This window comes from Dermacentor silvarum, chromosome 1 (genome assembly GCF_013339745.2).
Source record: "Dermacentor silvarum isolate Dsil-2018 chromosome 1, BIME_Dsil_1.4, whole genome shotgun sequence".
Classification (NCBI taxonomy): domain Eukaryota; kingdom Metazoa; phylum Arthropoda; class Arachnida; order Ixodida; family Ixodidae; genus Dermacentor; species Dermacentor silvarum.
Window position 1 is genome coordinate 33,359,628 of NC_051154.1, and position 26,285 is coordinate 33,385,912.

The 26,285-nt window shown below is 48.0% G+C and overlaps 1 protein-coding gene across 2 annotated transcripts in view; it reads right to left on the minus strand.

Annotated features, from left to right (window-relative positions):
- Positions 1-1,164: 1,164 nt before the first annotated feature.
- Positions 1,165-26,285, minus strand: part of LOC119459477 (uncharacterized) — a 57,920-nt gene continuing 32,799 nt past the window's right edge. For both annotated transcript variants that reach the window (XM_037721239.2, XM_037721242.2), the window contains exon 3: positions 1,165-8,319. In XM_037721239.2, the coding sequence (XP_037577167.1) occupies positions 1,208-8,319 (7,112 nt within the window). In that variant the 3' untranslated portion in view covers positions 1,165-1,207. The remainder of the gene's footprint in view (positions 8,320-26,285) is intronic.

Genomic DNA, 26,285 nt, shown 5'->3' on the forward strand with positions numbered 1-26,285 from the left:
AAGAACATCGGTTCGGATACGGGTTCAGTTCCGCCTAAAATTTCGGTTCGGGTACGGTTTTCGGTTCGGGCTCGGTTCGGTTCAACATCCTGGAAAAAAGCAGTTGTCATACAGATGCCCTGGGCGTTATATAGAGCAGATTATTGGGCTTCCACCAGCTTTTGGGATTCCACCAGCTCTTGGGTTGCTGGGGCCTCATGAACCTGATAATGGGTGGAGAAGAGGAACCCGTTTTTCTCCCCCTCACTTCATTTTGATATATGCTAGTGGTTTGTTCGAGAAGCGCGTCTCATAAATTTTCTTCTCGGCTGACGATGTCGTGCGCTGGAAGGTGTGACAACGATGGGTGTGTTTGCTCGCAAACATAAAAGATAACTGAGTTATAAATGCTTTTTTTATTTTATATTTCAATCACCACTATCGCGATTTTTTGCTTTATCGTAGTCTGAGCTAGGCTTGCTTTCTTTTTCTTTATTCGTTGTTTCTTTCTCTTTTTTTTTTTTCGTACAAACCGGGTTTTGCCGGTTGCCGTTTTCTCTATAAAACCACTGGTTCACTGTTGATTCGCACTGCTCCAATCCGCGCCGTCTGCGTATCAACGGTCTCTAGACACGCAACAGGTGCTCACTGGAAAAATCAAATTCGGGCGTGTTTTTAGTCAATGCTAAGTGCATATATAAGGAAGAGTGTCCGGGGCTAGCTTACACAAGAATGACCCGGCACTACTGCTCAGCTTCTGTAATTTGTCATGTGCAACAGCCGAGTAATGGGCGCGTAAATATAGATTCGCATTGAAAGATCATAGAGTATGATCATCCGCTCCTTTGATACTGAATGCTATAGTGCACACTGCATAGCTCGTTTGAATTAGGGCTACAGAGCCTGGGAAAAAAAGGACCAAAGTTGTGCCTTGATTCAAGAGTATTTTTCAGCGTTTCTTATCGGTGGTTTAGGGAGCTTTCATTTCCTTTTTTTTTTTTTTTTGACGCGACAAGAACACAGGTGGTTGATGGACGGAAGCGCGTTTTTTTACCCGTCTTCAGAAACCGAAGCGGTTTGACAGTTTGTCCGTTACCATGACTTCCTTCCTTGTCTGCTGGCGAACAGGCACGCGCATCGCAGACTCTCGAAGCACACGGATGTGGCACACTCTGAAGACTTTTCTTTTTATTGTGTGGCAAGCACCAATGAGCCACGCCGGCAGTCTTTACATAGCGGGCGGATAGAGACCGCCCCTGGCGCTCTCGTGCCGGATGTCTCGTTTGAGCGCGTCCATAACGCTCTTGCTGCGAGGAAGCAACGTGGCCGGGAACATAGGGCTGCTGATGGCCGTCTGTACAATCGTGAGGAGCTGGCGGGCCAGGTCGCGGTGGATGATCTCGTGGTTGAATTTCAACACATCTTCTACGCCGGCGATGACGTTGCGAAGCGCGCGCGGCGGCAGCGGCAGCATCACTTTGGGCAAGTTTCGCATGCTGCCCTCGTCCATGCGCACGATCTCGTCCCGGTTTGCTGTCTTGAGGTACTGCAGGAACTGCGTGATGGAGCGCTCCTCGGTTGTCGTGTGCACCTTGCGGATCACCGTCCACATCTCCTTGCGAAGTTGCTTGTCGATCTTGACAACGATCTCGAGCGGGATGTACTGCTGGAGATCTAGCCGGCGCAACAGGTCGGCAATGCGCACACGCAACTCGCGCGTCACCTTGCGCAGCGCGAACTTGTTGTCCACGAAGGCGGCCACAGCCTTGATGAAGTGGCCCTCGACGCTCGCCGTGCCCGTAGGCAAGGCTCCGCCGCGCAGCACCGTGTCCAGCAGCCGCAGCAATGTCTGCACGTTCACGTTGCTCTCGGACTTTTGTGTCACTTTTGTGGCGAGCACAAAGAGGATGTCGTTGACTAGGACGAGCTTGAGTGGCTGCGGGATAATGTCGTCACGCACGGGCACCCGATCGATGACGTCGACGAGGCGCTTCTCGGTGCCGTCCGTATAGTTGTAGAGGCGGAGCAGACGCATGGCCACTGCAGCGACGCTGCCCACCACTTCAGGCTCACGACTCCGGGCCGCAGTGAGCGCATCCCGCACCAGGCTAACTACCGTCTGAAGGTCGTTCGGCGTCCAGCTGGGGAAGTCTTCAAATATGTTGCGCACAAGTTCGACTGGCGCAGGTCCTGGCAGTGTCCTGAGGTACTTTTTGAGGTTTCGTAACGCGCTTAAAGGCTCGCTTTGGAGTCTGCGCAGCACTTCGTTTATGTACTTGATCACTGACTTCAACTCGGAAGAGCCCTTGGCCAATCGTGAGAGACGATTTCTAAAGTGTGTCAGCAAGTCGGCTACTTCTTTAATGGGCAAAGCACTCGTCCCAGCTCTCTCATCGAGCACTTTGACAAGTTTGTTGCTGAGGTTAGCTTGCTCATGGACGTCACTGTGTTTCAGTAGCGCTGAGATAATATCAGTAACTATTTCCACTGCATAGTCCTGGCTTGGCGCGAACTTAATTAGTGTGTCGAGGATGGGTTTTGGGATATGCTGAACCCTGTTTATCATGTGGTGCAATAGTGAAGGAAGTATCGCTGTCTGTATAGGTGGGAGAGATCGGATGATTGGCCTTGTTATTGCTGTAGGAATATCCTGAAGGAGCAGTAAGCTGTTTCTTGGCCACAACGAGGGAACCAGCGTAACTGCGGCATGAATGGCGCGAAGTAATTGCTGAGCGAGAGTGACAGTCATCTGGTCAGTCGTGAGCAGACGCATGGCTACTACCAGTAGGTTACCTCGAACGGTAGGATCGAGAGCAGGCGACACAAGGTCAAGCGACAGCTCTTTCGTAAGATGGGTGATTTTGTAATCACGATCTTCGACTTCTTTTGCAATATTGTCAACCAAGTCAGGTGGCAACTCATACGTCGGCCAGTGAACGTACGACAGAGGCGTCATGGCGCTTTTTGGAATTGCTGACACCTGCACAGGAGTCTTCTTAAGTAGGCTGGCAATTATGTATTGTATAGAGCGCGGATATTTTGACTCTTCGGGAGGATGGGAGTTCAACTTTGCAGCTATATCGTGCAAGTTCACAGGCGAAGAAGGGTTTCTTGCAACAATGGAACCTAAAACTAGCAGAATCTCCTTTACTGCCGTTAAGCCTTCAACAGGACCATTGGGTTTCACGCTGTCCACATCCCTGCGCAAGGTTTCGAACGTCCGTCCTGGTTTATGGTTGGGCGGCTTGAAACTGAGCAGACGTGTAACAAGATAATCGTCTACACGTCCGCTCAACAAAGAAACCAGGGTTGTCAGGACAGTAGAGCGCGCAGTAGGTGACAAATATTGGAAACCATCATTGCCATAGAGAATGAGAGAGTCTGTGAGAGCGATCATTCGCAGGTGGGGCGCGATAAGGTCTCTTCGATGAACAATTTTGTTGAGGCTGGTAAGCAGCGGCCCTATCTGTAGTCTCGGAACGTTGTTTGTGCTTATTAACCTGAGGAGCAAGGAAACCACGTTTCCGACTACTACTGGGTTTCCGGCGGATTCTTTCACGACCGACGCTAACGCTTGTATTGTGGCTGGAGAGCCGGGCGCAGTGCCACGAGGATTCGGTTGTATCGAGAGTAAAAGTGTGTATGGTAGGGGAGCCTTTGGATTTTGCAGGTACTTATGAATTGCACTGAATTTTGTGCGTGGTGCAGGTAACTCTTTCAAGAGCATTTCCAGTATAGCAATCAGACGTTGTTTTTGATTTTCCGGCACTTTGGGATTTCTTGTGAGTTCTTCCAATATTTCGATCAAGAAATGCCTCAGATCGCCGTCAATGGTACTTCTATTGGTTGTCTGAACATACTGAACCAACAAATGGATGAACTCCTTCGTTGTGAGCGTGGAAACATGATGCACTGCTAGGTACGGCAGCAGAATCTCTAACACTCTGTGGACTTCTTCCGTAGGCCCGTGATATGTTCTGTTGACCAGGCTTAAAATGATATTTTCTCGAAGTGTAGCCGTCATCTTCAGCGTGAGGATACTTCTTAGGATGCTCAAGTCAATTCTTACCCCAGTTTTAAGTATCCTGTACAGTTCCAATACCAGGCGTTCGGTTCTGTCGGTAGTTATTCCTCGAAGTTGCTCAGCAGTCAAAGCTTTCACAATTATTTGAATGAGCCTCTCGTCCACTGCTCGTTCAATTTCAGGGTGACCAATGGTAATGTTGTGTGCTCCTTCAATGATATTTGGGATGTCCTTTGGATGCGACCAGTTGGATATAGTCTCTATGAGTTTTAGAATGTTGCCAGTAGACTCATTCGTATGGGTTATATGATGCGATATTTTCTCTATGTTGAATTTTACCGTAGCGCTTTCTGGAAACGACGGAACCGTGAACACGTTAAGAGCTGGTGTCGGAGTAGGCAAGGTCACGACCGTGGTACCCATTGACAGAATGTTGTCCGTAGTTACGATGGTGCTGCGGAAACCAGTCGGCGTGGTTGTGTCGTTCTCCCTATTGTCTGGCCGCGGTGGCGCTGTAGTCTGCTGCGGGTGCGTCACGCTGGTCGAAGTCTCTGTTGCTGGAGTGAATGTCTCTTGACCCGTAGTAGTGGTGGTCTCTAACGAATAACTTCCCGTTGGTGTCTGGGTCGATGTTGAAGTCGTAGTAGATTCCGCCGACGTTGTGGTCTCTACCGATGGAGTTTCTGTAGGTATTTCGGTTGATGTCTTGACAACTGTACTCGTAGTCGTTGTCTCAGTTGAAGATGTGCCAGCAGGTGTTTCCGTTGTGGTGCCATATGTGGACGCCGTAAGACTCGTCGTCTCAATGGGCACCGTAGTAGACTCCGTTGAAGTCGTCGTTTCTGTTGGATAACTCTCGGAGGGAGTCTCGGCTGATGTCGATGTAGTTGTCACAGTTGAGTAACTCTCGGAGGGAGTCTCGGTTGATGTCGATGTAGTTGTCACAGTTGAGTAACTCTCGGAGGGAGTCTCGGTTGATGTCGATGTCGTTGTCACAGTTGAGTAACTCTCGGAGGGTGTCTCGGTTGATGTCGATGTCGTTGTCACTGTTGAGTAACTTTCGGAGGGAGTCTCGGTCAATCTCGAAGTCGTAGTTACTGTCGAGTAACTTTCGGAGGGAGTTTCCGTTGACGTCGAAGTCTTTGTCAGTGTCGAATAGCTTTCTGAGGGCGACTCTCTTGACGATGTCGTTGTTACTGTCGAATAAATCTCTGAAGGTGTCGTGGTAGATGTCGACGTCGTTGTTACTGTCGAGTAGCTTTCGGAGGGAGTCTCCGTAGAGGTCGAAGTCGTCGTTGTCATCGTCGAATAACTTTCTGAGGGCGTCTCCGTTGTTGATTTTGTCGTTACTGTTGAATAACTTTCTGAAGGAATCTCCGTCGATGTAGAAGTCGTCGTTGCAGTCGAGTACGTTTGCGAAGGGGTCTCGGTCGACATGGAAGTCGTCGTTACAGTCGAGAACGTTTCCGATGGAGTCTCATTTGAAGTCGTAGTTCTTGTCGAGTAACTTCTGGAGGGAGTCTCGTTTGATGTCCATGCATTGGTAGAGCCTGTAGAAGTAGTCATGACTGTAGAATAAGAGCCTGTGGGTGTTTCAGTGGCCGTTGAGGTTGTACTCGATTCTTCTGGTGTTGTCCCCTCTGAAGGAGTTGCGGTTACACTTTCAGTTGTGATTGCAGTTGATGTTGCCCAAGTTGAAGGAGTCTCCGCAGGAGTCTCAGTAGTAACGAGGGTGGTTTCGGTCGATGTGGTTGTCTCAAGCGAAGGTGTGGACGTCGGAGTCTCAAATGTAGTGGACGAGGATTCCGTTGAAGTCGTGGCTTCATAAGAAGTCGTCACTGTGGATTCTGTGAACGTTGTCAGTGTTGACTGGCTCGCTGAGGGTGTTTCTGTGGTAGTAAAAGCCGTGGAAGTCGTTGTCTCTGTCCACTCACTTGCTGCAGGCGTCGATGTAGAAGTTGTCGAGCCAGATGTTGTAGTCTCGATCGAAGGTGTCATAGTCGGAATTTCGCTAGACAGCTCGGTTGTCGTGGACGTACGTTCTGTCGACGTTGTTGTAAGCGTTGAGAATTCTGTCGCAGCGGTTGTTTCGATTGAACCAGAGACTTCTGGAGTTTCAGTTGTCGTCGTTAATCTTGTTGTTTCTGTCGACGGCGTTTGCGACATTGTTTGCTCTGTAGTCGTAGTAACCGTTGTTTCTGAACCCGTAATGGTGGATGTGGTCTCCGAAAATGGCGTTCCTGTAAGAGTCTCTGATGTGCTCGGCATGGTTGTTGCGGACATTTCTGTGGTGGGAACTGTGTTCGAGGCTGTAGTTGACGTTTCCGTAGATGTTGGTGTTACCGTGGTGGAACCTGTAGTTTCTATATATCCGGTTGACGTGCTTGTGGCTATGGTGGTAGTAAATTCTTCCTCCGTAGTGCTGGTGCCTGTCGTTTCATAGGTTGATATTCCGGACGAAGGCGTCACTGTGGTCTCTTTTGACGTTGTTTCGGCGAACGAAGGTGTTGTTGACACTCCTGGCGATGTCTCCGTCGTCGTTTCTATTTCTGTAGTTGCCGACTCTGTCGGGGTCGTTGTGCTGTACGCTGTTGTCTTCCTTGTGGTCAGCTCTTTTCCTGGCGTGGATGTTTCTTCTATCCCACTCGATGGTGTTTCTGTAAAGGTTATTTTTGGCGTAGTTTCCACCGACAATTCCGTCGTACCTGTTGTGCTGTGCCACGTTCGCGGATGACAAGGGCCATTTGGCGCTGTTGGTATGATTATAACGCTCCAGTCGATCTTGAACCATCGCGGAACCTTTAGCAAGTAGAGTATGAGGCATTCGATGTAAGAGAATGCTTTACTACTAACAGTTGGAGTCTCAAGCATGCGGAACAATACACTGACAAGGTTTAGCTTTTCGCATGGACTGGCAACGACGGTTTCAATGGCCACAAGTATACTGTCATCCATTTTATCGAGCTGCTCAATCAGTCGCAAGAGCGTCAAATACAGGTAGGACTTTCGCTTCGGCGAAAGCCATTCATAGTACGGCCTAGTGTGAATGCGAAGCAGCGCTGGTATCATTTTGCGGGCCATCTGTCTACTTATGCTACCGAACTGGAGGAGCGACGCGCTGTCGATAAGGAGGTCAAGAACTTTACCAGGTGGCCAACTAATTGTAAGCAGAGCCGTGGCGACACCGAGCAGAGCAACCCGACGTTCGGCAGGGATTTGATGTGCCATTTTTGCGTAAATGCTGAGCTCCGTCACGAGGTAGGCGCGCACACTTGGAGACTCAAAAAGGACGCTCTTTTGAAAATCTTCCAATAGCTGAGGAACGAGGTAGTCGTGTGCGTTGATTAGGTCCCGGATGCTGACCTTGGTGCAGTTTTTCTGGCGCTGAAACGAGGTGAGCAGATGGCTAAACACTCGATTGTTTTCTGGGCTGATTCCTCCGCGGCGCTGGAGCTCGGTGATGATGCCGCGGATAAGCGACACGGTGCTGCCCGGCGGTTGGCAGTTGCTAGCCACGTCTATGCCGATCTTTAGCATCAACTCGAGAGACAGTGAGGAGAGGCTGGCGTTTCTCATCGATTCGCGCACAAAACGCAGCATGTCGTTGTATGCGCGCTCCTTCTCGAGCGTGCGCGCCCGCGAGTAGTCGGCCGCTTCAGACTCTTGCAAGCCCAGCGACTTGGGGTAGCCGTGGTCGAAGAGGGACGCCGCCTGCCACACAAGCTGGCCGGCCGACGCCTCGTCGGGCAATGGCATCAGCGTCGAACCGGCGCACGAGCGCGAGCGCGCAAAGTGACTCAGGATGACGAGCGCATGGCGGGCCGACGTGGCCGGCAGCCGGTCGAGTTTTGAGTCCCCGGGCGGCGCATGGCGGCAGTCGAACGCGTGCTCAGCCAGCAAGCGCGCCACGTCGCGGGCTTCGGCCGACCGGCGGCCGTCCTCGAACAGGGCCTCGTAGCGGCGCACCACAGGCTCAGGCAAGGTGGCGCGGCCCAGCAGCGCGCGTCCCGCGTCCCTGGCGCGCCGGGCCACGTCCCCGGGAAGTCTCTGCGCCGGTGCCGACCACAGCAGCCGCAGCATCTGGGCCTGAGCCGGCCCGTCCGCGGGGGTCGCTCTCTCGGCGAGCTGCGCGATGCGTCCCAGGTCTGCGCCCAACTGCGCGGCCGGCCACCGGGGCAGCTCGTCGAGCAGGCACTCGAACAGGTCCTCGCGCATGGCCACCCCGGGCACGGCCAGGTGCCTCTGCAGGTATGGTCGCAACGACCGTGCATCGGGACCCAGGGCACGCACCAAGCTCTCGCACCCTCCAGGACCGCCTGCATGTCATGTCGTCAATGTTTGAGCGGCAAAGATATACTCTCTCATCATTTGCTCATCGTCTTTTGTGCCGTCCCAGTGTCGGGAAGAAGTGGCACAACTACAACTGCTCCGATCACATTGGTGGAACCAAATTAAAAAGGCAACACTGCGGTGAAATCTAAAACTGTCGCTGCGCGCGACTGCCGAACTTTAAAGTTCTCCTTTCATCAATCATGAGCATATATAAATATCAGGTCACTCATGAACATGCTACGTCTCTCATTTCCCTTTATGCGGAATGTAGGCTTATCTAACTACAAGCACAGTATCCTGACTGCTTTTCACGCCGGTAGTACAAGTGACAGCTGAAAGATGAAGATAGAATACACAGTTTTAGTTTAGCGTGTTTACCGTGTTAGCGGAAGTTACCGGAATAGCGGGATTGGAAGGCGCATGCGCAGAACGCTATACGACTCATACCGTTTAGCGTACGCACGCTATTTCTCAGATTTAGCGTTACCGTCTTTGCATGGCATGGAGGAAGGAAAACTTTGCGGAGGAATGCATTGGCGTTCCAGTTACTTTCGTGCTTCAATGCATAAAACGACGTTTTGTGAAGAAAGTAGCTGGAACGCCAATGCATTCCTCCGCAAAGTTCGGGAATTACTATCTCGAAACTGGTGTCATCCTGAGAATTCGTTCCAAGTGGATCCGGCTTGCGAACTCCACGGCTAGAATTTGTCCTATATACTATATACTATACGTATACTTCCTATATTTGCACAAAACGATATTTGCGAAGTCGATCCTTTCTTATGCAACCACCTTCAACTTAGTTACTTTAACATTACCATTACTATCTACACGTTAACAAGGACCTATCAACATATGTGACAATGTGTTACTAACCTTATGCTATAAAGAAAGAGGTTCACAAAAAAAATGGAGCCTTCAAGTGATCAGCAACGGGAATTTCCCTCTTCAGGTCAACAACTATTTTCGTTACCCGAAACGCGTTAGAGGAATGCTTGTCTCGCCAGGGGTTAAAGTTTTTTTTAAGCTGCACACAGGAACCTTACACGTTAAAACATGGTTAGAAGATAAGCATTTATTTGTTCCGTGGGGTACTCATTGTTTACTATGCAAAAAAAAAACAAAAAACAATTGAACACGTGTTTTCAGATTGCTGGAGTGGGGTGTTTCTCTGGGCCATCTAACAGAGAACTATGAAAAATGATTTGCGTTTAAGTCCGCATGGAATCCGTTATCTCACGGTTGACAATGACGATGGCGTGCCTTTTGATCTTGTTATGCTCCTGGACTTGCACAGGATATGGCGAACTCGGACGACTGTACACAATGCAGATATTGATGTTTGACCTGTTCGCGAATATTTTTGCCAATCTGTGCCCCATTTTGTCGAAGTGCAGAAGCTACAGACGTATGTGCTGGAGTGGCTTCCCAGATTGGAAATTTTGGTACACATGCGAAAATACTGATGACATGTAGTCAGCAAACAGCTCACGGTTCACCATAATATGACCTTGTTATTCTGTTCTTTTGAGCTCGTAAGGTTTTTTTTTATTTTTAGATACGAAGCATTTCTTGGCGAACATTTGCCACTTTGACCGCATCTATCTATCTATCTATCTATCTATCTATCTATCTATCTATCTATCTATCTATCTATCTATCTATCTATCTATCTATCTATCTATCTATCTTGCCGCCTACGTCTTGGTGCTCTCATGGTCGTTTCGGTAACTTGGTATGTAACTAGAATGGGTTCAGACGTGGGTAATAAGTGAAGGAAAAGCTAAAGGGTGATGGCAGAAGTCATAGTCATGAGCATAATTCAGCAAAATTGACAATGACTCAGCGAAAAAAGATTAACACTCAAAAGCCACTGGAATGGGTTCGGACATGGGCAATAAGTGAAGGAAACACGAAAGGATGATGAGAGGAGTCATAGTCATGAGCATAACTCAGCAAAAATAATAATGAGTCAGCGAAAAATGATTAACACTCAGAAACCCCTGGAATGGGTTCAGACGTAGGTAATAAGAAAAGAAAACACTAAAGGGTGATGGTAGAAGTCATAGTCATGAGCATGACTCAGCAAAAATGACAATGAGTCAGCGAAGAATGATTAACACTCAAAAACCACTGAAATGGGTTCGGACATAAATGATAGGTCATGACATGCGTGTCATGTAGGTCATGAAACAGCCGCCTACGCCTCGGCGCTCCCTTGGTCGTTTCGTTAACTTGGTAGGCTCCCCGCACACTACTTCCCATAACATCGATTCCCACAGAGCGTGGGATCTGCCGGCTTTTTTAATTATGGGGTTTTACGTGCCAAAACCACGATCTGATTATGAGGCGTGCTGTAGCGGGGGACTTTGGATTAATTTTGACCACTTGGGGTTGTTTAAATTGAACCTAAATCTAAGTACACGGGTGTTTTTGCATTTTGCCCCCATCAAAATGCGGCAGCCGTGGCTGGGATTTGAGCCCGCGACCTCGTTCTTAGCAGCGCAGCACCAAAGCCAAGCTCGTAAGCTCTGTGACATGTTAAGCAATAAAGAAAAAAAGAAGCGCTTAGCCACTATGGTGTTGCGCTGCTAAGCACGAGGTCGCGGGATCAAATCCCGGCCGTGGCGGCCACATTTCAATGGGGCGAAATGCAAAGAACGCCCGTGTCCCGCGCTTTAGGGGCACGTTAAGTATCCCTTGGTGGTCAAAATTAATCCGGAGTCCCCCGCTACGGCGTGCCTCATAATCAGATCGCGGTATTGGCGCGTAAAACCCCAGAAAAAAAAAAAACTGTTTTCCTTGGCAGCATTTACGTAGCTCACTCTCCAACAACCCCAATGGGGGAAAGATAATTCGTGGGTGCGTAGAGTAAAGTGGGAGAAGTTGAAATGTTGATGGATGAAATGCTCTTCACCATTGATCCCCCCGGCATCAAGCAAAATCCAAACGTATCCACGAAAATCCAGCAAAAAGTTCCGTCTGTGACAGCGCCCACCAGACACGGTTGAAGCTGTCCAGAGCGACGTGCACCTCAGTCTCGAAAGAATCAAGGTAGAGTTTGTTTTGTTTTTCCCTCTTTTTTTTAATGCTGCAAGAACCTTCAGAACAGATTCGCTGACAATTGAACCGACACGTCAACAAACGAACGATATATATTGGATTATGCCTCTTTTCTTCCTGTCAGTTCATTGATTTATTCATTTGGTTTGCACACATAAAAACAATCACAGAGAAGAGGGAGAGAGCCAGCTACAACTGCCACCAGGGGTCGTATTCTGAAACCATCCACTTCGGCGATACTATCACTTTGGCCACGCCTCCGCCAACGGCGCGCGTTGATTGGCTGTTTTAGCGAAACCGGAAAATAAATAGCGCCATCTAGCAGTTCCGGCCTACGGCAATTCGACGTCACGGTGTCGTTGGGTGCTCCCGTGAATAAATGAACACGTCTGCGTCGTACTGCGGCCGGTACACTCGAACACAACACACTCGAGCCACTCTGCGCTTGTCCGGTGCGTTCTGCCATGTGTTGCGAAGCGTTCGAGAGCGTGTGTTGATGGTGCATGCTGACGTCACGGGTAAGCAGCAGGTTGATTTACTGAACGTGGCTATCGACGAGGCGATAGTATCGCCGAAGTGGATCGTTTCAGAATATGGCCCTAGGAGGGGCACAACTCCTGCCGGCCGCTCCAGAAGCGAAAATGTACATAGATAAAGAATAGTGAGTGAAGAACAGAAGAGAGATCACACGCATACATAACACGCATAAAGTGCCACAAAGTGCCCGTACGTGGCCAAATGCGTGACTGTGCAGATGTTGGAGCACGTATATCCAAGACAGTGCCGTGGAACGGCAGTCTTGGAGACCTTGAACCTTGACAGCATATAGAGCTGCTATGAGCATGCCTCTCGGTAGTATACTGCTAAAAATTGCTTTGAGCTGCAAGAAATTCGCCACCATCACTTGTAAATGTTCTAGTTACCTTGAATAGGTAGACAACATGATTGTTTTCCTGATTTAAAAATCATTTTAGCTTTTCACCTTAATATGATGGTTGTTAAGAGTGAAATAAATATAATAGCCGCCTCTTCTCCTTCAGAAGTCGCCCACATGGGAAAGAAAATAAGAGGTTAGTAGCTCCGGGCCCTAAAGTGGTTCTACTTCTACCCTATATAGTTTCTGAAACATGCCCTTAGTGTGCGGTGTAGGTAAAATTGGAAAGCACGCTGAAACATGTTCAGTGTGACTTACAGCAAGGTCATTGCATTGTGATAACTTCTTTGCAGCTCAGCGCAATTCTTTCCCCTTATTATTATTATTTTTTTGTGTGCTACGATGCAATGGGTATTTTGCCATGCCGCATCCTTAAATGAAAGAGAGAGAGAGAGAGAGAAGTCACAAATGAAAGGCTGAGAGGTTAACCACGCTGAGCCCGATTGGCTACCCTGCACTGGGGAAGGGGAAAAGAGGGCTGAAAAATGAAGCTGTTTACCGGCCGGTGCAGATGCTTTGATGCATCGAAGAAATATGAATCAAATTGAGAGATGGTGCGAAACAAAGTATTGCGGCTAGTTTTATGTCTCTTCAATGCTGCACTGCTTAACACAGTGCCGTTTGTGTCACAGCAATGCCAAACCTGGTGTACGCAATAAGCGCCCGCACGAGCAATGCTTTAAAGAGCTGGCCGAGGCCCTTCATTCCTCCGTTTTCTCAGCAGGGGAGAAAGAGAGAGATAAAGTAAGGAGAGAAAAGGCAGGGAGGTCAATCAGACGAGCGTCCGGCCTGCTACCCTACACTGGGAGTATAAGGGAAAGGGGAGACAGAAAGAGGAAAAGCATTGAGTGCACGTGAGAGGATGCACAGGAGCACTATAAGCGGTATCTATCAGCCGAGTGCATAAGATGGACCCTTTGCTATACGGCTCAGCAGGGGACATAGTGGAGCCTGTGAGGTATATGAAATAAATAAATAAAATAGTCAGTAGTCTGTAGTAAAAGTGAATATGAAATTCGGAAGCGTGTGTCAATGCTATCCCAAGCGCTCCCTGTTCCTGAGCTTCCATAAAGAAAGCGCTCTTACGGCAAAGCGGAGAATTATGGCAATCACACCAGCTTCGTCCTCGCTTGCCTTCAACACCAACCATTTTCGATGGATGGTATGATTGCGCAATAAATTGCGAGTCAAGTATGCCGCAGTATTTCTCCGAGTCTGAGCACCGATCGCACGACTTCCTTTCACCGGCGATGTACACGTTGTGCTATGGTCGGGGTGCCCAGGCTGACACGAGTTGTATACGATACAACCCCTGAAAGAAAATTTTCGTATATCGTGGCCGACACACTACCGTAATAACGCGCCCATTCATGGTTCCGAAGGCCTCCGAAACAGGAATGCGGTGCTTCTTGAATGCGAACCGGCTGCTTTCATGCACGCCACTAAGCCGTTTGTGTGCAATGGCTCCTCCGGTAAATATGAAACGTCCCGCATCTTGCGTTTTTATCTCTCACACAGGTTCTCCTTTAAGGAGAGAGTTTTGTTACAATTGTCGCAATTACAATGAAACTTTATAAGTGTTGTATAGAGTATGCTTTGGCTAGTACGCTCCGAACTTGAGATGAACGGCTTGTTGAGGCGTGCCTCATAATCAGAACTGGTTTTGGCACGTAAAACCCCAGAAAGGAGGAAGGAACGGCTTGTTGACTGATCGCTGCCACGCACCCATTGCGATTTCAGATGGGGTGATGCAAACAAATGCAGTGACGTGTGATTCATGTTTATTGCTTATAGATTCCGCTTATGTATTAATAGATTTCTGCCACGGCAGATTCGGTGTTCTGATTTGGATTCAGTTGAAGCATCGGTGGTCATATTGACGGCGCGATGCGTCTACGCTTGCCCATAAAAATTTCCCTCATGGCGCAACAAATGTTATGAAACTTTATGAAACTGAAGTCCCCAGATAATATTTCACTAAGAAACAAAGGCAGTACGTCTAAGTTTCCGTTTATTGCTAATTCATGATGCAATTCTGCAAATAAAATAAGTATACAGGCAAGGGTCCCAAGAACATTCAATGACATTATTTAGAAAGCTTTATTATAACGCGCTCTGCCCTTACCGCTACTAGAAGCCTTTCGCGCATGCCCATTACGAATTAGATGGCGTGCGTGCTGCAGCTGACAGTTGGCAGTGGCGATAGCGGTAATGGTAAGTGGCAGTACAATGCTAAAATGTTCCACCGAGAATGCTGCTCCTGGGTGACCGGTGACGTGTTGTTGGCGGGCTGTTGGCACTGTTCGCTAAACTGTAAATGTGTATAATGATGCTGCTGGTGCATTCTCGATGTCGGCAACATATTCATATAAGTCCGCCAATTTTAGAAACAGCCGACGCAAGCGACTGGCGTAAAATACAGAGACCTTAGCGCTTAAAAAAAAAAAAAGACAGCATCGATGACACTGTGCATGCGCGGAGCCAGAACTGTTTAGTATTTAGTACGTAGAACTGACAGTGACTGCTAGTTTTGGTTCCGCTAATTCTAAACCTCCGTGTTATCGCGTGCAATTCGCGATGTCGATTTAGCTAAACGACACCGCTTCTATCTTTACTGCATTCGTTCTTGATACAAGGATCCGAACCTGTAGTCCTGTGTTGCTAGCGTCCAGCTACGTTCCAGTTGAATACCTGCTGGGAACACAAAAGTGCGACAAATTACGTCTCCGTTGGACAGCGAAGCATGGGTCACCCTCATAAAACTGGATGTCTGGTCACTGAAACAAAAAGAAACACCATAACAGGCTAATCTGATGGAGTTCCTACGTTTTGGAAATTTTCTCTGGACTAATTGGTCGGTGAAAAAAAAAACTCAATGGATCAAGGTTCGATGCAGGGCCTAGAATAGTGTGCACAATGTTTTCGAACCTTATGTAGCTAAATTTCAAACTACGGAAGCACATACACTTGACGTATCAAATCCCGGAATACAACGGTTCAGCTCAGACACCTTCAGGATCCCGTGACAATAAACCGACAGACGTCGTCCTGGAATTTCTACGTTTCTGGGGGACTTCTTGCTGAAGCTAGGTGTCTGGGAAGTTCTGAAACTCGCGCCTAAATTTGACGTGGAGACTATAACGATCAGACCAGCGCTTCTCTTCACTGTGCCTCAGGTGAGCCTCTGAGGACGCGGCCGGAAAGTAGACCTCGGGAGGCGTCGACTCTCTGATTATGCTGTAAGGCTCAGCCTGCAAGGATACCTGTAAAACGTGTAGCTTCATACCTAGTCGACCATTCGCTGTGTGTTGTGTTAGCCGATAAGGAAGGCGGTTCCGCCGTCTTTTCCCACGACTCGTCTCGGGCAAAGGCCAAGGAAGCCGTGATAGCCGTTTTTGAATGTCAAAGCGAGAACGGATGAAATGTGCAGCAAGCTGAATCTTCAAAAGGCTTTAATTAAAGGGCATAGAAAATTGCAATAAAAATACTTTGGAAGTAACTATTAGTGCAAAAGCGCACAAATCTGACGTTCTGTTTAGGGTGACCATTTCAGAGAAAAGTTCGTGGCAGTAGTTTGCCGCGGATTTACGTGCTTGACAAGCTCAATTTTAACATTAGAGACCCACTCCTTGCAAAGACCTCGCACCAAGCTTTAGAATTTGTCAAAATGCATGCTTACAAGAGGCTCAAAGCTTTCTCTGCTCACGTAAAAGCTTTCTCTGCTCACGTTATTTCATTCCACAGTGTGACCTATTAACCTTTGTTTAGTGGCTTTGTGAGGAAGCCGGAGTTCCATTCGAAAGTTCCCTAGAATTGTTAAGGTTTCGTTTACTTCAGTTTTTAACCAGTGGGAGAATGTTCCATATCTGCAGAAAAAAGGGGGTGGGGGGCATGCAGTCGGCCTTGTTTAGCTCCTGCCCTCAGTAACAGTATCTCACAAAATTATAGAGGGTCGATTTGATATTTCACTGTTCTTTGACTGCACTTCTGAATGTTTTCCATTAGAAGAATGTAACGGTGTTTTAGTATCATTGGTGAATGTCTTGCGGTACAATTGACTGCATGGTCGCTTTCGAGCGTTCTAGTGCGCTCTCGCGGGACCGTTTACATTCATCTGGCCGAAATCGAGCGCTCGGAACACATTCGCCTGGTTCATTCACAGTGCCGCGATCCAGCTCAGAGCGCTCGGAGGCGACCTCTCCTTGGAACTAGGAGCGCGGCCGAGATCCGACAGAATCTCGATCACATTCCCACCTCAGATTGAGCTGCTGAACATATACGGCTGAGGCGTGTTTTCTCTGACAAAAGCCGCTTAATTGACAATTGTGCGATGTAGCTTACTGTTGTGTTTCTGTGTGTGTCATCTGTGTAATTCTCATCATGTGGGCCTTTTCCTATCGGATCGCATAGCGGCCATTTTAATATTGAAATGAAAATAAAAGAAAGAAATGTAGTCACCCTATAATGGTGACGGCTACACCTTTTCGCATAGCAGAAACGACGATATAAAAAATCTATGTAGCAAGAAAATGAAAAGAAACAACGTCATAGGGACAGTAATCCACAGCACAGTCCTATACACCCGCGAACATGGGTGTATGACTGTATAAAAAAAATTGCGGATATCGCCCGGCCACTGACCGACCTTCTCAAGAACGACACTGCGTTCTTTTGGGGCCGTGAACAAGCCGATGCTTCTACACCCTCATCGGCTTGTTCACAACGCCTCCGATATTAGGCCACATTGGCCCATCTGCACCAACTCAAGTTCGCACAGAGGCCAGTGACCATGACATACGTGCTGTCCTCGCCCAACAGCAAAACGGAGACGAGCGCGTCATTGCCTACGCCAGTAGATCTTGACCCCCTCAGAGCGCAATTTTTCTATCACAGAGCGCGAGTGCCTCGCACTGGTGCGGGCAGTGGCGAAATTTCACGCTGACATGTTTGGCCGCCCATTTTCTGTCATCATGGACCACCATCCCCGGTGCTGGATATCGTCACTGAAAGACCCGACTGGCCGCCTTGGTCGCTGGTGACTCAGGCTCCAGGAGTATTCTTTCGTTGTGATGTACAAGTCCGGCCGCTTACATCTGGACGCCGACTGCTTGTCTCGTCACCCCGTCGATCCTCCTGACAACAACGAACAGGATGCAGATACTTCTCTCCAGGCCATTTCTGACTTTCGCAACATCGATATTGAGCAGCATAAGGACGACTCTCTACCGTCGATCATAGAGCGCTTGACTTCTGGCCAATCAGATCGCGCAGTCAGAATGTTTGTGCTCCATGACGACATTCTTTATCGACGCAACATCAGCTCTGACGGACCAGATTTACTGCTAGTTGTCTCTCGTCACCCCCGTTCTACTGTTCTTGCTGAGCTCCACGCCGCACCCACTGCCGGACACCTTAGGAACCTCCCGCACTTACGACATAATGCGACGTCGCTTCTTCTGCCCAGGCCTGTACCGCTCTGTGCGACGTTAAGTTGCGGCTTGTGACCTCTGCCAGCGGCGAAAGAGGCCATGTGCGCAACGTGCTGGCCACCTTCATCTAATCGATGTTCCCGCGGAGCCTTTCTTCCGTGTCGGCATGGACCGTCTTGGCCCCTTCCCCACATCCATAAAAGGGAACAAATGGATAGCCGTTGCAACAGACTATACGACGCGCTATGCTATTACACGTGCCCTTCCCACCAGCTGTGCTACAGATGTAGCAGACTTTTTTTACTTCAGGACGTTATTCTTCACCATGGCGCGCCAAGGCAGCTGCTAACAGATCGCGGCCGCTACTTCCTGTCCCAAGTCGTCGAAGACATACTTCGTTCCTGCTCCACCGAACACAAGCTCGCAACCGCACATCACCCACAAACGAACGGACTGACTGACTGAACGACTAAATCGCACCCTTACAGAGATGTTTTCTATGTACGTTTCAGCAAACCATCGCGATTGCGACAGCACTTTGCCCTACGTGAATTTTGCGTACAATTCGTCATGTCGTGATACCACCGGTTTCTCGCCTTTCTACCTCTTGTTTGTTCGCCATCCCACTCTGCCTTTTGACACACTGATACTTTCGGTGTCGCGACACACCGCGGAATACGCCCATGACGCCGATGGTCAGGCTCGTATGGCTCGCCACATTGCCTATGATCGACTTACAGCGGCTCGGGCGTCACGGAAGACTCGCTACGACAGTCGCCACCGGAACCTTCAGTTCTCTCCCGGAAATCTCGTTCTTCCGTCGACTCCACGTCGCCACGTCGGCCTGTCCGAAAAACTGTTGTCATGCTATACCGGGCCGTACAGGGTATTGCGACGATTAGGTGGCTTGAATTATGAAATCGCCCCTGTTGAAGACACGCCGTCCTCATCACGGCTACGAACTGACGTTTTCCACGTGTCCCGTTTAAAACTATACTGTTCATCTAGTTCGCCATCATTCTAACAAGCGCCGGGACGGCGCTCCAGTCCCCGGGGTTATGTTACAGTGCATTTGGACAGGACCGCCCGCGCAAGAAAGAGACGAAGAGGAAGTGGCAGACTGTCTACTGGAGCTGTGACCTTTGTACCGGCCTGCGCGTTTACTACTAACTTTTCCCCATGTAAATAGTTATATATACGTTTGTGCATCGAGGTTCCTCTTCGTAACGATATAAATATAAAAGTCAAAGGCAAGTCGCACCACAATGAGTTTGTAAACATAAACAAAGTCACAAACACGCACAAGCGGGCGCGATGTATACTGTGATGAGCATGTAAACAGATGAGAATGCACAGAATATGAAAGAGTATTACACGTAATACACAAGCGCTAATAATTACGAATGATAGAAGGAAGTTGTAGTTACATTGTGTGACTATTCAAAATAGTGAGATATCTAGTACTTTTTTAAGGATGCCTGTGTCTTCGAAAAAAAAATCGAATGCGTTCAATGCTTTTCGCTGTGCCATTTTCGATGGCCATTGGCCCAGCAATTTTGCGAGTTAGAAAGATCGGTGAAGATCAGTGGAGTGTAGCTCTCGTTCTAGCTGCCGTCTTTGCGTCGCGTATCTGGGGCATTCGAGGCGTAGATGGCGAATATCCTCATCGTCGTTGCCACAGGAACAAGCCGGGGAAGAAGCCCGTTTTATGCGATATAAAAAATGTTTGGTGTATGCTGTGCCAAAGCACAGTCGATGAATTAGTGTCTCAGTACATTTCGAAAGTTCTACATCCAGCTGGCATTTGAGTTGAGGGTCCACTTCGTAAATAATCGATTCCTTAGTATTTTCATTGAACCAGCTTGACATGCAGAAGTCCTTCTTTAGTTCTCTTAATATACCTTGCGTGTCCATTGATGATAAAGGGATGAGTTGAATTTCTGCATCTTTATGGGCCTGTTTTGCCAATGAGTCCGCTAATTCGTTGCCTGCTATACCAGCATGACCCAGGACCCACTGTAATATCACTTCATGTCTTTTTTTTTTTTTTCGGTAGCCTGAGTTAAGCTGTTCAGTACTGCATATGTCATTCGTGCGTGTGGTTGGTTGTCATCAATATTTTCAAGACATGCTAAAGCTGATAAGGAGTTCGTACAAATTACCCACTTTTTGGTGTCTCATATGTTTCGATAAAATAAGTGGCTTGGAGAATTGCCACAAATTCCGCTATTGTTGGTGACGACGTGAGTCCTAGCCGACCAGCGTACTCTACCTGTAAGGATGATATAACATAAGCTGCAGACGCACTTTCTTTGATAACAGATCCGTCCGTGTAGACGTTCATGGTACTTGTCAAATAGCTGATGTAAATATAATTGTTTCGCTGCTAATGTGGGAATGTCGCTTTTATTTTTAACACGTTCGATCATTTTCGGTGCCTGTAAAAGCCATGGTGGGTAGGTAGCAGAGGTCTGAGTGCCAAAAAAACCGATCGTGGAAGTGGTGATTTATGCTTTTAAAACATGACGTGTATCTGTGCACCCGGACGGTTCTCTATCAATGAAAGAAGTGGGTGCGCAGAATTCTGGGTAGAAATTCTGAAGAGATGCCGGCATGTTTCCAGGTTGCGAATTACGGTGAAATGTGGTTCCCGCGTTTCTGCAATAGTGAGGTGACTGGTTGTAGCTTGCGGGACGCCTAGACGCATGCACTCGTAAACTCCGAACCTGAAACAGCTGTAGACGGTGAAGGGACGTCGCCGATAATTTGTGCAATACAGGAGTGGAGTAAGCAATTCTCTGACGGACAAGTGCTGAGTGAACGTGAAGCAGGAACCTTGTGTACCTGTTGGACCTCAGTATGTGCAAATGTGCGGGGACTTATTATAGTGTGTGGTGCAAGATGTCCTCGTGTTTTGTCTGTGTTCTAGTGTGTCTCGGGATATATGAAGACCTCCTTTGCTCGCTAACTCTGCTCTAGAGTTTTCAAATATGCGAAGCATTTCTATGCCTACTCAACGAAACCTACCCGTCCGTCACGTATAACGAATGCAATGGCTCATACTCCGAAAGGCTGAAGCTACAAGCGCTCAGCAAAGTGAATATATATTTATTGAAATCACCCATACAACACGCAGAACAGCATACGTTTCAATAGAAACAAGCTCAAAACAAGCATCCGAACCATCAATAAAGCATTGCATACCCCTTCAACAGTTGTAGAGGTGGTTTTGCAACAGCTTCGCAGGACATCCACGATCGCAGGTTGATAACGACCGAAAAGGGTTGATAAGGGTAGGATCGAGTCCGATAAGGGTTGATAACGGTCGGATGTAGTCCGATAAGGTTGATAACGACCGATAAAGCTTGATAAGTGTTTATGCTGGTCGGATCAAGTTTGAGAAGATTGATAATGACACCGCGCTGCGTGGAGATGAGCAAGTGGCACAATACTCATCTCAACTCCACAGAGTTTCTGCGTGAATATTTTTTATTATACGTACATTTTTATTATTATTGTTATGATTATGTGAAAAGGAGTTGCCGTCACCGTTTTAAGGTCACTGTATCTCTTTCTTTTATATTCTTTCAGTAAAAAAAAAAAGGATATTGTTCGAAGATTGTGGGAGCAGTAAAGATGAAGTCATCGAGAAGGAGACTGGTATTGGCTGTCACACGATGCCTACAGTCAAATATAGGTATAACGACGGCAGAATAATTTATACAGAACTGTACACTACCACGAAGAGCCATGTAACCGCGATAAGACGTAGTTGGAAAGGCTAAATAGAAGTTCCGGATGTAAATAGCAGGGTTTTCAAGATATGTTCAAGAAAAATGTGTAACTATAGGAATTATGGTTAGAAGGATCTGCCAAGATATGTCTCGGGGAAAAGATGTTAAAGAAGATGGTATAACAGTCGATCTGACAAGTGATGGAGGGAATATTGTATTCGAAAATGTTGCGACCCTTCATACGCAATGCCTCATGACTTCAAGAGTACCACATACATGGAGCAACGCCAATGTACGACTACTTCACTCTACTTACTTTACAGCAAATGATAAGTCAAAGTCAAAGAAATTGAACAATTGCAGGTCCATTAGTTTGTTTCCGGCGTTGTGAAAAATATGAACTAGGGTAATTTTGAATAAAAGCAGTGGAACACTTGACTTCGACCCATCCAGAGAGCAGGCTGGCTTAAGGAAGGCACATTCAACAATGGATCACATCCATGTCATTATTCAGGTAATTGAGAAATCTACAGGGTGCATCAAACCTTTCTATATGGTTTTCATAGATTACGAAAGGGCGTTCGACTCTAGAGGTACCAGCACAAATGGCGACATTGCGTAGTCAAGGGGCACAGCACACATGCGCGAATATCTCAGCAAATATTTATGAAGATTAAATAGCTACCTTAATTCTTTGCAGGAAAAGCGGGAAAACGCCAATTAGAGGGGGGTCAGGCAAGGAGACACAGTTTCTGTAATACTATTCACTACATGCTTATATAAGTACTTAAGCTGTTAGATTGGAAAGGAATAGGCGTGAGAATCAATGGGGAGTATCTCAGCAGCCTGCGGTTTGAACATAACGTCGTCCTCTTCGGCAACGGCAGAGATGACTTACAACAAATTCTTGTGGACCTTGCAAAGTCTTAAGCATAGGGTTGAGAATTAATGTGCAAATTACTAAGGTATTGTTCAATATTCTGACAAGGGAATAGGACTTGGTAATTGGTAGTAGCCTCTTGAAGCTGTGCAAAATTAATTTATCTAGGCCGGGTAGTCACATGGGACCCGTATCACCAGACGTGAAATTTCAGACGAATGAAAATGGGTTGAAGTTCATATGACCGATGTCCTTGAAAAGGAAAGTAAACAATTAGTGCATTTTACCACTAATACCGCATGGGGTTATAACTTCTAAATAACTTGAGAAGTGAAGAACCACACAACGGGCGATGGAGAAAAAAAATGACGGGCATAACGTCAGGAGTCACGTTGAAGACAGTTCATTAATTCCGACAGATAGGTTAAGTAAGGTTAAGACAGCGCTTATCTTCCTCTTGTTTACGTCCTAGTCTACCTCTTCTGTTGTTCACTGACTAACATGAATCACCAACCAGCTTATCAGCCATTCTACTAAGAGTCAGGAAGATGGCGCTATGGCTTAGAGAGCGAACTTGCGTAGCCGATATTCTAGTTGAGATGACGAGGTAGAAACACACTCGGGCAGGTGACTTAATGCGTAGAGCAGATAACCGGTGGTGATGGAATGTATGCTAAAGGAAGGTAAACGCAGTCGAAGAATGGCAATGTCGCGTGATGAGATTATATAAAATGTGCAGGCATGGGATGGCGTTGGCTCACGCAAGGCAGATGTAATTGGAGACCGTTGGCAGCAAACAAATAGGTTGATTATGATGATGACGCTTTACAAAATCTGTGCGAAGTTCGAATTATAGGAATCAATGGAAATTGTCAAAGTTTGCAAGCACATTGTCTCAGAAAAAGTAGAAAGGAAAAGATTTCCGAATATACTGAGGGAGGAACTCACATGCCGGCCACGTGGTTCGGCTTCTGACATCACCTGAGATTCAGGCTCATTTTATGAGCACGTCTTGAAAGAATTACAATTTAATACAAAATAGCAGTTTTGAGTAAGCGCTAGCGCAATCTAGAGCAGACGCATAGGAATAAACCAGCTCTCGAGAACACGCACCCGGGCGGTTTCGTCGACCGTAGGTAGAGCTACGTTCAGGCGTATGAGACAGAGCACCAGCCGGCGACACAAGTGCGTACACGACTCTCTGCCTGCTAGACTTCTTGAGCAGTCAAGGCGCCGCCAGGGTATGGAATTCATTCATCTGCCGCGTACATGATTCTGCAGTCGGCCATTTATGAAACGAGATCACTGCGGCTGCAAGGCAACTTCTCTGCAATCAAACGGGGAACGTAAGCAAGCTGTTCAGGGACATGTGGTTTACGCGTGCCGTGGTGGCGTAGTGGCATTGGAGTTTCGCTGCTAAGCCCGAGGGTGTGGGATCAAATTCTGGCCACGACGGCCGCATTTCGATGGGGGCGAAATGCCAAAACGCCCGAGTACCGTGCATTTGGTGCACGTTAATGAACCCCGGGCGGTAAAAGTTAATCCCGAGACCCACACTACGGTGTGCCTCATAATCTATAGTTTTGGCACGTAAAACCCCAGAATTTATAATACGGCTTATTATTATTATTACTCTTTCAGGGAGGAAAGAAAAAGAGCAAATAACGTAACATAAATAAAGCAAATAAGTCGGCGCACGTGAATCGCCAAAGCAATGCAAACCGTCGCCTGAAGTATTGCTATTTTGCCATTGACGATCAAATCTGCGGGTACAAAGGATTTTGATGAGGCCACGGTGTAAAATTAAAAAAATAAAAAACAAGTGACAGTTTTGCCCGACAGGCGAAGCATTTATTGCGATAGCAAATTATTAGACAGCTTTATGAACTAAGGTTAGTCGTTTTATAAGCTGTATAAAGTGCTGCAAAGATTCGCTTGCTAACTAAATAAATACGCACGTTGTCACGCGCGCACACGCAAACACGATCACATCTCACTCGATGAACGCGGACACTCGCTGTCAGAACGCTGGCGGGATGAAAAGCGGCAGCAGCGGTGAGCGAATTCCCCTTCGTGCTGCCTCTCGCTTCAACGCGAACTGGGCGCGCGAGAACACAGCGCACACGAAGCCATCGGCTATCTCAGGTCGGCTAGCGTTCGAACCTAGCGCAGATTGCCTTCAAGATAAGACGCGCGCGGCCGCAGCTGGAGTAGAGGCAATGGGCACTAACCTGACCCTTCCCCCCCCCCCCCCCTCTCCTAGCGGGCGAACGTCTCCCCGCTCCATCCCTTGCGCGCGTGAGGAGACGGAGCGCCGCATCAAGCCACCATACTTCTCTGCTCACCCTCGACACTTACAGCATACGGCGCGCGGCCACGGTGTTATCGCACTGAGACTTTATGCGGAACATTACGGCACCGATGCCGATGGTGAAAATTCGCTTGGAGTGTCCTTGCTATCGCAATAAAAACTCCTGCACCACCGAAGAATACTCGGCTGAGCCGCGGAATGACTCAGCGTCTGTCAATCTCGGCCGCATGGCGTGGGGAGCGTTTCAAAAGGGTCCTAATCGTTGAACACGATTTACTCAGTTGGCCAAATGGTATGAATTATGTTTCTTAGGGTGGTGTGTCATCTTTCTGTGTGCGCTGCTGCGTCAAAGGTGCTCATATAATAATTTGAAGGTTACTGTTTTTATTGCGATGGCAATCATAGGGCACTCCAAGCGCATTTCTGCCGTCGTCGTCGCCCTCATGTTCCGTATAAAGTCCAAACACGATAGCATCGTCGCCGCGCGCCGTACGCTGTATGTGCGAGTGAAAGCTTGCGAGGGTCAGCCGACGATCGCGGCTCAATTTCGCGCGCGCGAGGGAGGAAGGCGGAGCGAAAGATACGGCGCCCGCATGGCGCGGCCGTGCGGGCGCCGTATCTTGAAAGCGATCTGCGTCGTGGACAAAGTGCGCGCCCGCGCGGGCCTCATCTTCAAAGCGATCTGCGATGTGGACAAAGTACGCCACGCCGACTGCCGGTAGCTTCGTATGCGCTGTACTTTCGACGTTTAGTTCGTGTTGCAGCGAGAGAGCAGGAAGGTGCTCGCTGCTGCAGACGCGCTTCCTCATTCCAACGTTTTAACAGCGAGCTTCCGCGGTCATCGAGCGAGATGTGATCATGTTTACCTGTGCTCGCGTGACACCGTGCTTGTTAATTTAGTTACTAAGCGAATCTTTGCAAGTTTATACGGCCGATAAAACTAATATCCTTACTTCGTATAGCTGTCGTATAGCTGTTTCGGGCGAAATTGCGACTTTTTTTATTTGATGCAGTACATATTATTGAAGGCGGTCGGCCAACGTAAAATGTCACTAATGGACGAAAAGCTTTGTGAATTCTGCCGTGGTGGTTCCACCTGATTTACTGAATGAGCCAGTGCGTATGGCCTGCGTTTCTTAGAAGCGGTGTCATCTTTCTGTGCCTATAACTGTGTGCGTTGTTGCGTCAAAGACGTTGAAGGCTTTTTTTTTTTAATTACTTGTGCGAATGTTTCGGTGGCGCTCACATACGGGCGCATTGGTTGGAATTTGCTCTTACGAACTATTCTAGCGTATAGGTGCCTTTTGTGAATGCGGGCCCTGGGCCGCTATTTTGTAGCGATGTCTTTCGCTCGATTCTATGTCAGTCTTATCCACGTCTCACGGCCGGCTGATCCCGTTTATAACGCGGGCGGAGCATCGCTCTTACCACTGACGAAGCGCGAAAAGCGCGAAATGCATTATCATTGGAAAAGGCATTGCTACAAAGCAGCAGTCCTGGGTCCGTATTCACAAAAATGTTGGTACGCTGTTATATTTCGTAAGAGCAAATTCCAGCCAATATTGAAGTTGGACATATTATTAGCGGTGACGACCGGGC